Source organism: Aphelocoma coerulescens, chromosome 10, assembly GCF_041296385.1.
Source record: "Aphelocoma coerulescens isolate FSJ_1873_10779 chromosome 10, UR_Acoe_1.0, whole genome shotgun sequence".
Classification (NCBI taxonomy): domain Eukaryota; kingdom Metazoa; phylum Chordata; class Aves; order Passeriformes; family Corvidae; genus Aphelocoma; species Aphelocoma coerulescens.
This window is the reverse complement of record NC_091024.1, coordinates 968,256-980,883: the sequence shown is the minus strand read 5'-3', so window position 1 is coordinate 980,883 and position 12,628 is coordinate 968,256. Positions and strand designations below refer to the sequence as shown.

General features: G+C 41.8%; 1 protein-coding gene across 1 annotated transcript; it reads right to left on the bottom strand.

The window, feature by feature from the left end:
* Positions 1-654: 654 nt before the first annotated feature.
* Positions 655-11,711, bottom strand: ARPP19 (cAMP regulated phosphoprotein 19). The gene is made up of 3 exons (XM_069025464.1): positions 11,493-11,711; positions 6,596-6,718; positions 655-3,937 (listed from the first exon to the last, which is right to left on the bottom strand). Exons 1-3 carry the CDS (start codon positions 11,535-11,537, stop codon positions 3,767-3,769), a joined length of 339 nt encoding a protein of 112 aa, XP_068881565.1. The 5' UTR covers positions 11,538-11,711; the 3' UTR covers positions 655-3,766.
* Positions 11,712-12,628: the final 917 nt, after the last annotated feature.

Sequence of the window (12,628 nt, the reverse complement as noted above, 5' to 3'; positions counted from 1 at the left end):
CCAAGCCCATATTCTCACACTCCATGACCAGGCCTGAAGACTTTAGCTGTAGAAAAGAAACAGGGCTGGTTTCAGCCAGCACTGATGAGCAGTTAAGAACTCTGAAATTTAATGCAAGAGACGTGTTGGAAGAGAGACAATTGTGTACCATGCAGGTATGCAGAGCACAGACGGTGTTACTGTAACCTTGGGGCACTGAGCTAACTGTGTAAGTAACACCCCATGGCTCTAGAAGCTGTGCAAAGATCAGTACCCGAGCCTCAGGCTGACTGGGAAATTAGTTGGACTTTTTTCCAGCATTGTGATTTCTGGAAATGTTGCCATATTTAGGCCAACAGTCTGAAGCAATGCCGACTTCTTTGCACCAGGCTGGTTCCCAGACATCCCCTTCATTCAGTGCAAGGGATCAAAACAATCATCTGTTACGGAGTTTTCAAACAATAAGCTTTAATTGCCTTAGAAAAATAAGCACTGAAATATATATAAATGTGATTACATTAAAGTAATTCTGTAGTCTAACATACTAGAAACCAAAGCCCAGTCATATTTTTAATGATACAGAGTAGCAAGATTTAGGGTTTAGAAATTTTCCATAGAGAATACCGAAGTACCCAGTATTGTTTAGGAAACCACAGTAAAGATGAGACAAACCTCCACGTTGCAATAAAAACTAAGTAAATCAATTTATTCTGTATACTATACAATGTGTAAGTTTGTAAAGAACAATTGACATTTTTATCACCTTAACATCTTGACTGGGTGTAAATATGTCCAACAAAATGTACTCCTGTGGCCTTTACGCAAACACTGTCCTACTACATCAAGAACAATGAGAGAAGCCTTTGGTGTTACAGATTTGGGGACATATCTGTGAAGTTGTAATTAATCCACTTAACTATCTCAAATAAAATGTTGGTGCTATCTGCTATTACAAGCCTACATGAGTACTACTCTAACAACTAAACACCATCTATTTTTAAAGGCAAGATATGAAAGGGACTGCCAGTCTATAGTGTGGACAGGTTTTCTTTGAAAAAGGCAATTATCAAATGGTAAAACTCATATAATACATTATGTACATCAGTTTGGATAGCTGAGTTATCTTGCTGGAGTAAGCTGAAAGTAAGCATTGATTTGCAGTCGTGTTCCATTTACTGTTAAGTGACTACTGGACTTAATTTTTATACAGTGTATAGAATCAAAATAGCTGTGCCTGCTGCTGAGGTCTGTCAGATGTGAAGGCTCATAATCAGTCACTGACCTAGTTAGTATTACAGTACTTCAAATATACACATGGATAATATATTCCTAGCAGAATTTGTAGTAATCTTAGGAACTGCAAGTCACTGAGTGAGCATCGGAAGAGCTTGTGTTGTCCAACCAGCAGGACAAGCTGAGTTGTAGCTAAGTGAGTGGAATGTTTAAATTTAAATGGCTATCTTTTTAAACCTTCCCAAACATCAAGAGAACTCACCTTAGGGGAGCTACAGAATAGTGGCACCAGACAATACACAGCAAGTCACCTTAAGCTGTTCAACATTTCTTTCAGGCCCAGTCTTATCAATTAAGTTTCAATTTCATTTATACATAGAAAAATAAAGAGGGGTATTCACATTAGAACAAACATCTGTAAAAAAACAGCTTCCTTCAGTATTTCCAGTTTCTGTGTTATTCTTCCAGCCTAATTTCTTAAAGAAGTCAGGTAGGTCCATTTCTTCAAACTGTAAAAAGTTCTGCAAAAACCACAAATTATTTGTAATACTAGGGGAGTATAAGGAGTAAGGACAAGCTTGACAAAGCCCATCTAACTACTAGAAAAGGGCTGTATGGACTTGAAAAGAATCAGGTTAGCAATTCTGAAGTTCTCTGCAAGTGCTTCTCTGAATCAAAACCCTTACCTAGACACTCTGTGTTCTGACCAGAACAGGACCAAATAGAGACTATTCATTTTCTCTTGACCACCTTGTTTGCCTTTGGAAGAGAGCATTGCAGAAGATGTGGGCCAGCACTGGTTTTGACTAGCAGTCCTTTATACCCCAAGACCTTTCTGAATATGTCAGCACAAAGTACAAGCTTCTAAAATCATGCATCTTTAAGTGTTTTCTCCTAAAATACTCACATCGGTGCTTTGTTCTTAATAGGCTGTTACCAAACTATTTTTTAAAAGAGAGGCATTCAGTAAACTGATCTTCCCAAAGAGTTTCTTGTTCTCCCAGAGAATGTGAAGGCTGTGACTACTTAAATGAAAATCAATTATATTATGGATCATACACCACTTACAATATTCTGATTTCATTGAACTAACATGCTTTTAAATGCATCAATTCACCTGGCTAATATCAACTATGTATTTTGGCTATCTAGTACTTACAACCTTCATCATAAACATGAAATGGAGTTCATTCCTATTTTCTGATATGAAAAGTTACCTGTTTCTCAATAGGTCATTATAGAAATGCCTTTCCAGATATTTATTTCCCCAAAACCAATGAGGGGCTGCTGTAGAACAAAGAAAAGGAAATAGTTTACTACCTCTTCAGGAGTCCAAGAAAATAAAATATACCTTTCTGCTTCCAGAAGTCTAAAATAGCCCAAAGACAGCTACGTATCAAACATTAGTGAGCCTAGATTTGGTGTTTGCCACAGGGAACTCTCTAGAACAGTACACTTAGTCATATTCCATGTCAACAGAGCATTTCTGCTTTAAAAGCTTAAATAACTACTGAACAGAAAGGGCACTTGCCTGCAAATATAGGTACAAATTCCAGATTTATATTTGAATGCTGGATATTGTTGTGAAACAAAATGTACAACTGCAAAAGCGTAAGTGTGAGCCAAGTGTAAATGTGTTTCACAAATTTCAGGTATACAATTTTTACTTTCAGTAGCAAGATTCTGGGCTCTTAGTTTCAGGACAAGACTTTGAAAGATACAGAATCACTTGTGCTTTGATTGGCACATTACCTGCTTTTTAAAATGTAAAACTAATAGACGTTTGCAAAAGGTTGTGCAAAACTATTGTATTTACAAAGAATGGCACAAGAGTGAATTCAACAGTCTATGCACATGCACACTTCATCCACATCTTCAACAAAAGTGTGTCCTAAGCTACGGAACTGAAAAGAATACCAGCTTCAACAGGCAGTTGTCAATAAGCACTAGGTTCACAAGAGTTATGCCAGAATGGGCAAATATTGCCCAAGTAAAAACTCTATTGTTAAAGCTGAAACAGGTTTAAGGCCGTTCAAGTTCAAAAGCAGAAACAAAATTCAATCAGAGCCCTGTCTTTGTTTTTATACATGCTTTACCATCCAGCAACTTGTGGTCTAAACCTCTATTTTAGACAACAAACCCAAACACGGAAGAAAAACCCAACACAACTGGAGGTTATATTAAATACAAATATGCTGTAATTAAGATGAAATAACAAAAGCATAAACATTAGAAGTTGTAAAACTTGCGATGTCACTTGCTGGAACCAGTCCTACACTAGGAAATGGGCAATATGTACATTTTCAAGTAGATTACATTGCTCTAACCAAACTTGTCCTTTTAAATCAGTGCATTGTTCTCAACTAGTCCAAATACTACATTTTACTCTTAACAGTATTCCCTTACAATAGCAGCACATGCTATCGCTACCTGCAAAGCTGTCAGTCTCATGACTTAGTGTAAGAAAGAAAAAGGGGGATGTGAGGGTGGGTGAGAAATAACTATTAAGGAGAAAGAACAGGAATGAGAATAATCATGCAGTTCAGCTTTCTCGTCAGCCAGCCAGCTTGCTAGCAACGAGAGATGGTTTCCGCTGTGGAAGATCCTGTGGAGTAGGAATATGGTCACCAGTGACTTCTGTCTTGTCAGGAGCTGCAGTAGGCAGTTGCTTATTCTTCATCTTTGCTTTAGCCATGTTGTAATCACCAGAATCAAAGTATTTTTGCTAGAAGACAAAACACATATATTTAAAAGCCTGAAATCTTATCAGATGTATACACTGAATTACATTGTTAAATAGGTATTTTAAATTTTAAAAAGTTGTACAATCTCCCTGATTCGTCAAGGTGGCTCTACATTGATTAAAAAAAGGTATAATCAAGACTACCAAGCACAGATAGCTAAACTCTTAACATCATTGTGAACATTATTCTGAACAATAATGCGAACATTATTTTTGCCCTGGTTTTACCATAAGCTCATCTCCCACAACTGAAACCTTGGGGTTTGCAAATTTTGTTGCAGTGAACAGGTTCTGCTACACAGAATAACCAAACAATGCACAAATTAAAGCTGGAGAACAGAGCCTGATCTATCACATCAGAAATCAAAGCAGCATGAAACTGCGTGCTAACAAGAAAACCCCTTCTCTGCACATGTTAAAACAGTGCAACTATAATCCCTCAAGTTCCCAAACCAATTATTTAGCAAAGTCAAATCTACTGTACAGTCCTTCTGAACTATGTCAAGGAAATTATTATCCCACATTCCATTTTTTTCTGAATACAAAAGTAAATTGTTTGAAATTCCTTGTTGAAAAACAGTGTTCCTTAATATATCAGCAAGTTTTTCTTAGCATTACCTTTAAGAGTAGCCACATTTCTCAAAATATTAAGTTATCTATGCATGTCAAAGCCAAATGACTGTTATTTATCCACATCACGGGGAGATGAGGCATGGAATTTCATCCCAGCTCTGCATCAAGTTTTCAACTGCTCACTGACACATTTTGCAGGAACGGTTGCATTGTTTTTATGTCTTACCATGAGGTCTACCACTAAGATACTTGTAATCCATGATTTTGAACAGATTTCATATGAGGCAAAAAAAATTAGATTCAGGATTAAGATTTACAGCACTAACTACTCTTACAATCACAACCATCTCTGAAGAGCAGTCTCCAGTTAGCTTTGTACAAGCTTAGTCCTCAGTCAGCTGAACAACAGCCCTCACTACCTGCTATGTCTAAGTGCTTCCAGGCAGCACATTGCCATCAGTCTTTATTCTGCATTAGTACTAACCAGCTGCAAAATGCTCAGCATTTTCCTGATTTATTCTAGCTTCTCACAGATGGCCTGCATTTGAGCATTCCTTTCAAACCAATTATGTCTGTCCAAGTGTCTTTGTCAGAAACACTACCTGAAAGTACACACACTACCCTCACTCTGTTTTAAACCTTTCTTGGTACAGGCAGCCCAGTGTACACCAGAATCTCTATCAAGTAAAGATACCTCCTCATTTAAGACACTGAGCACACTAAACTGAAATAATTAAAAATAAAATGGAAGAAAACTATTATCACCACATCAGGAACTGTAGAAGGCATATTATGAATTGGAACCACAAGTTTATGCCATCTTTTATCAAGAGTAGCAAAAGTCAATTAAGATGGCCATTGATCTGTCTGTGCTCAAATTTGAAAGTAAATGCTGCAAAAACCTTTGCATTCAATATTGTATAATTAAGATGAAGATATTGTACAGGTTGTTATTGCTTGTGGTGAGATTTTCTCACATTTGCACCAAGTGCAAGCAGTCCTAATTCCTTTATGGGTATCAATCCTTGCTGAGTGAATGCCAGCCTGCTTTCCTGAGATATCATCACAATACATACTCACCACTCCCTTCTGTGTCTACACATACCCTGAACCCGATGAAGTCTCATTCAGGCTGCCTTTGACCTCGCAGCAGCAGAACTCAGAGGGAGTCGCCTCATCTACCACCTGCCCAGGCCCAGCAGCCATTAACGCTGCTTTGTATGTTCCAACTTAGGACACAAACATTATCCAAAAAACCTGCCAACAGCAACAATTCCCAAGAGATGTTACCAGATAGCACAGATTTAGATCAGCACTGAACTCCACCAGCTGGTTTGCCAAGTATTTATACCTGGAATCATTGTCTGTACTGAAAGGGCCCAGACACTAGTAGAAAAAAACCCACAACAATGTGACAGCAATGAAAGCACCATCAGGAGCAGTGACATACTAGGATTATTCCAAGAACAGGGTTCTAAGCATGCCTGAAAGGCATTACATAATCACTCTATGAATAATTACACTAAAAAAAAAATCCCCAGTCAAATAGCTAAGAAAATAAGAGATACTGGTTAGATGTGGAACAATGCTGAAATATTCACTCACTCTTCATTCTTCTATCATTATTTTTTGGTCTGGATGTATATCCAGAATACTACTACCATTCTCAAACCACTAATGTCAGATGATGCCTGGTCTAACAGCAGACACCAAACTTTTATGTGCTAGAAACATGGATAAAAGGAGTGGACATCAATTTTGGGGGTTAAGAATGAACATGATAAAATCAGGATGAGTTTCTACCCTAATGCTTTTTCAAGTCTATCACAGCAGCTTCTAAGTTTAATTTTTTATAACAAGTGTGGTTGAGCCACTGATGCTGTAAACAGCTATCCTGCCAACCTGGCATTTGTTTTGCAGAGACAAATTTCTCTTCCTCATGCTTTCTCAAAATTTCAAGTTCTTAGGACTCGTTCCATGCAAAGGCCTGTGGAACGGGAAACAAAATCGAAGATACAGGAATTTTGGATTTTGTTGTCCATACCCTGTGGACAATAAGGAACTTACTCCTTTTTGAAGCCTCTTCCTCAAGAAATCTGAGCCTCCTGGCTTCTGGCCCAGATGAGGGTATCTTGCTTTCAATTTTGCTTCTTCAGCTTTTTCTGGACTTATTACCTTATCCTCCATTTCCTGAAAGACAATCAGTGATACTGTAAGTGAAACATACAGCAGTGTATATTTATGCAGAACAGCTTTGCAGGTAATACACCCACATGCCCATTGCTGCTACCAAGTGAGCATAACAATTATCTGATTAGACATTTTCATACATTCTTTCTCAAATCCTGACAGCAACTGTAGGGGTTCAACCTCCCATTTTAGACACCCTTCCTGGAGATACTGAAGATGTGCACACTTCCCCCTCAAAGAATTTGAATTATTCAAGCTTGAAAAAAAAAGCCTCAAACAAAACTCTTTTTTTTTGGTCAAAACAAGGAGTCCACTAAGAACAAACTAATGTTGAATACTGAGCAAGAACCACAGGACTTTTTTTCCCAAATGCCCATTTCATCATTTAGTTGCACAGGCAGACGGGCACTTCCACTGCCACACTGATCTGTAAGGCTGCTTCAGCTGTAATGTGTTAATATTCACTGTGAAACAGTCTCAAAAACATGCCTGCTGTTACATTAATAGCAATACTGTGTTTCTCTATACATGTCTATAATTATCCTGAAATTATGAGGATGAAGGCAGTTGGATAGTGCATTTGTGTAAAATAAAATGCCTATTTTATGAGTATACTGTAAAACATGGATGCTCAAAATAATAATTTAAGAGATACTCATTTGGCAAAACTGCAATTTGTTCACTGGCCTCTACTTCACACTCATCTGGTCCACGTCCATGTAGCAATTTGATGTATGAAGTACAAGTTATTCTACTGGATAGTTTCTAAAATATCTTTCATTCAAAATCCTTAGTTTGTTTTTTTCCACTATTTGGCCACAGCCTTTTTTTTTTTTTAATGCAAACCACTGCTAGTTCAGAGAAAATATGTAATGATTTGCACTGACTGCTGTAGTGTAGAATTGTTATCATCACCTGAAGTCACAGAAAGACTTTCAGGCAGGAAGTGAGAATTGCCATTGAAATCAGAAGGGCTTCATTCATCTATGACTAAGATTTCATGTCCACTTAAGAGATGCTTAGGCAGCCCCTTCAGACTCTTTTCCATGCCTGTCATCATCCTTTGCATTGCATCAATCAGCATGACTGCCTGTACTCCCTAGTAAGGGGTTACAGAAACTGATTCAGCAGAAAAATAACCATCTAATCATTTTTTTCTTCTCCCCTTGTTGGGCTGTTTTGTTTGGATCGGTTTCCAGAGCCTGGATGACCAAGCAGCTGCACAAACAGGTATGTTAACACAGCAGCAGGGAGGACAGGAATACAAGGAGCTGGGAGCTACTTAAGCCAGAACTGCTGAGGAACAAGACCCACCACCACCACACTCGCCTATCCCTAGGTGCTCGTCTCTATTCCTTGTAAAATGCTCCACCTTTCTGGTAAGATGCCTCAAAAACAAACATTATAACATTATGATGAATAGATATACATGATTTAGAATATAACATTTTCTAGTTGCTCCACTTAGCCAGAACGCCTCAAGGACAGCTTTGCACAATACAACAGGAAGCTGAATTAACGGTCCTCCCAAGGAAAAAACAGAAACTCTCATAACAATTAAAGAGAAACTTCTGTGACAACAGGAACCAATGCTTTTGATCAGACGAAAATGCAGCTAGGCAATACAATGGAAAACACCGACACAAATAAAGGGCAAAGTTTCCCTGACACTACGGACATAGAACCACACTACCTCTCACTAGGCAGTAGCACGCTAGCCAAGCCTGCAGTTCTCGTGCATTACAAAGATCACCCAACTACTGCTCTCCCTATTGTGGTTCATCAGAATGCCAACACGGACTGGATTTGTTCAAAAGTAATCCTTTCAGCTCAACACTTTCAACATCTAATGCTGAATCACTGGGTAATCACTGCTGAGCCAACAGACAGAGTATTTGAGGGGGCATTATTTTGCCACTAAAAACCAAAAGGACATATTTTTTAAGATGAGAGGACCAACAATAAATAGCTTAGATAAATATGTATTCACGGTGCATCAAAGGAGACATTTATACAAACTCACAGGGCTGACAAATTATGGCACAGCAAGCAATCCAAACACAGTGTTACACATCAATGCAGCTCAAAAGGATACAGAGCACGGCTGCTGCTTCTTGATGACCAACAACAACTAAGACTCAAAAACACACGGAACACAAATTAAAGAATTTCAATACCACGACTTGGAGTGTCAAACAAAACCAGCTGATGGCAGGTTCAAAAAATACTTAAGACAACAGTTCTTCACATAAAATACAGTTAAGCTGCAGAACTCCTTGCTGAAGGATACAGGGGGTGCCAAGAATTTAGATTCAGAAAGCAATTCGATGTGTTCATTTGCAGCTCAGAAGCCTTTTAAATCAGATTGCTGAGACCTCGGAGAGTTTTCTTGGGAAGATCACTGCCTGCACGTCCTGATCTTATATTCTTCTGAGGACTAGATGGTATTGAACACTCTCGGAGATGTGCTGCTGAGCCCCAAAGACTTTAATCCAAGCCACTCCTACATTCAGAACATTCTCCCTTGAATTACAGAAGCAACAACCAAGTGACTAACAAATGACTGGGGAGTGGGCAGGAATCAAGATATACCACGCTCTTCTTCCCAGTGACAACCACACAAAAGTTATAATTTTAGTTCTCTACAGGAATCTGACACAGTTCATGAAGTCATTAAAATGATCTACCAGGAAAGCAGTAGTTACCTAACTCACTTAAAGACAGCTTTTGCTTTTAATCTTTGCAGAGGTTCTAGCAGCATAAAGTTCTGTATCTGCTGGACAACTGACCTGCATGACTATAAAAAAGAGCCATCAACCTTTTAAAACTCTGGTATGAATGGCTCATCTTTAGCAGAAGACATTTGACAAAATGCAAAGCAGAAAATGGGAAAAACATGGCAACAGCACAACCCTACAGCAAACTGATGTGGCAAAAGCCAGTTCAGCAACAAAATGCACCACCTCTAACAGTTTCCTGAAAAATACAGGCTTTTAAGGCAAAAAGAGTCAACCAAACATACGTTTTCCTATATCCAAACTTCCTTTGTTTCTGAACTTCCCCCTGTCACTGTCCTGAGTTTTCATACCAAGAACAGGAAACGCTGGTCTTTGGCAGATTTTCAGTTTGTATCACTGTAGGTAAAAACCCTTCTCGCTCAGCACAAGCGTCTTACAGCATGTCAGAAAAGTTTAGAAAAAATCTCTGATCATGAAAACACTGCCTCAAAGTTCATTTAGGGGCATCATCTTTTTTAAGCATACATACAAGTAAGTACTGCAAAATGGGTTGTTTATGTAAGTGCTCCAGAGCTAAGCATTAACCGAGTGAATGTTCAATTTTGCCTACCCAGACAAACAGTTTTAGTGGAGGTTAATATTGCAATGTCATAATGGCACTGATAGCACAGTATCAGACTAAGACATAATCTTGCAGAAAGCAAAGTTTTATTTTATTGATGTTATATAATTTTTATTGAACACCTTATAAGAATAAAACTAATTTAGGAGATCAGCAAGGAACTCCGGTCTCTCAAATAAAGGGTAATTTTTCCAAGCACTGCATAAACATGACATTTCAAGACTTCAGTCTGAAAGTTCGTTAGGAAGATCAGCCCCAGTCACCTGACTTCATAAGAACACCCTAGAAGGCATTACAATAAACTTGCTGCCACATGTTTAACTATGCTCTTATTACAGAGCTATTCTAGGAGTGCTGCACAGGCCAGGGACTTATTTTTATAGGCTTTGAAGAGGAACAGTATCCCTTCAGCAGCCTACCTAGCATGAACGTTAAGCCACACTGCAGAACACACCTATTTAAGAGCAGATTACAGACCTGCCAAAGAAGCTGGTTCTGATTACAGCACCTATTGAGAAGGTATCATTCCATATTAACTCCTAAAGCTCTACTCGTGCGACTAACTCATATTACAAATTGTAAATTATTAAACAAAAACTTATCAGCTGAGGTAGATTAAGCTTTTTCTTTTAGCGTCCTTCAAAGCAGTACTTGTGTTTCATAACTTCTCCGGATCATAGCCGCGGGGATTGCAACCAGGCTCCCACAGCAATGACAAGACTAAAAAACAAACGGCTTCTTAAAGTCACAGCACAGCCATCTATGAAACCAAATCCCACTTGAGAAACGATACAATTATTAGCTACAGAGATGACATAAGAGGGCCACCACAAGATAACCCAGCCAGTTATTCTTTCTAGAAGCCGTAACTAGCACAGGTCACGGTCGTTGTGATTTGGGTATTTCTTCTCCTGAACTGATTACATTAAAAGCGGAACATTTTCTAGAAGTGAAACAGTCGTTTAGCCTCCGGATTGTGGCTGGTGTCCATCCCGCCGCTGCGATCGTGAGCCGCAGCCCATCGCGCAGCACGGCGCGGCCCGCACAGCACCCGGAGGGAGCGCGGCCGAGGCCGGAGAACGAGAGAGGGAGCGCCATCGGCCCGGCCAGGCCAGAGCACACCGAGGATCGCCAGGGAACACAGCTCCCGAGCCACCACGGTGGCGCGGCTCCTCCGTCTCCAGCCCCACACGGCCGCAGGCGGCAGGGCCCGTCCTGCCCGGGGAGCGCCGCCCGGCCCTGCTGCGCGGCGGCGGCCAGCCCGGGGCAGCCGGTACTCTGAGGGGCGGCCGGGCCCGGGAGACGCTGCGGCCCGCGGGGCTCGCTCGGCTGAGGGAGGGAGAGGCTCGGCCGCGCCGATGGAAGCGGGAGAAGCCCCGCGGGCCTTCCTGTGCTTCTCGGCCCGGCCACCCACCTTCTGCTCCTCGGCCGAGGCGGGCTCGGGGCTCTCGGCAGACATGGCGCCGCGGCAGCGGGACGGCGGGGCCGGGAAGGAGGGAAGCCGGGAAGGAGGGAAGGAGGCGGGCGGGAGGCGCGGCCGCGGCTCCTCCGCGCTGCTGCTGCTGCTGCTGCCGCCTCCTCCCGCACAAGATGGCGGCGGCGCGCGCGACGGCGCGTCGGCGGGGCCAGACTTCCTCCGCCTCGGCCCCCGCACGCGCGGGCTGGGGCTCGGGGGCGGGATCCGCCCGCGCCCCGCGCGTCACGTCCGGCACCGCGGGTTCGAGGCCCGGCTCCGGGGGCAGCGGTGGGCTGCTCTCAGAGGCTGCACTGCCCCGGTCGTTAGAATCACGGAATTACAGAAACATTAGGGTTGGAAGAGACGTTCAGTATGGTCCAGTCCACCTGTACAGGCGTCACTGTAACCACTAAACCACATCACCCGGAGCCAGAGGCAGACGTCTCTGAAACACTTCCGGGGATGGCGACTCCATCGCCTCCCTGGGCGGCCTGTTCCAATGCCTCACCAGCCCAACAGTGAAAACTCTTCTGGTGTCTAATGTCAATCTCCCGTGTCTCAGCTTAAGGCCATTTCCTCTGGTCCCCTCACAGGCCCCCACCTACCCCTCACAACCACCTAACCCCGGCTTGTCAGGCCTGCGTGGCCCCCCCAGCTCAGCATCAGGGTAAAGGGGAAAAAACCCTTTACTGCTTGGCTGAAGTCAGTTGTTTCGGCCACTTTTAGTGATCAAAATACAAGGAGCTGAGTCCTCAGCAGGACTCGAGGATCTCTTGAATCCCAGACAGCAGCTGACAGGATAGGAGGTCTCAGTCCCTTGGAACTTCTTAACAGCACAGTATCAAGTTATAGGGAGTATTTTATTCCCTCCCCATTTACTTTTCACTGTCTGGGTCTTGGCTGAACAATAACCTTCTGTGGACTCTCTTCCAAGAGCATAAAGGAGGGGTTTAAATAGCCCACCATTAATAAATCTTTAGGGGTCTCTAAATAAAAGGATTATGTGAACAGCAAGGTATGGATTCTACTTAGCACAGCTCCGGAGGGACTGACCATGACAGGTTTTGTGTGATTATGGTTGGGAAGAAAACAAG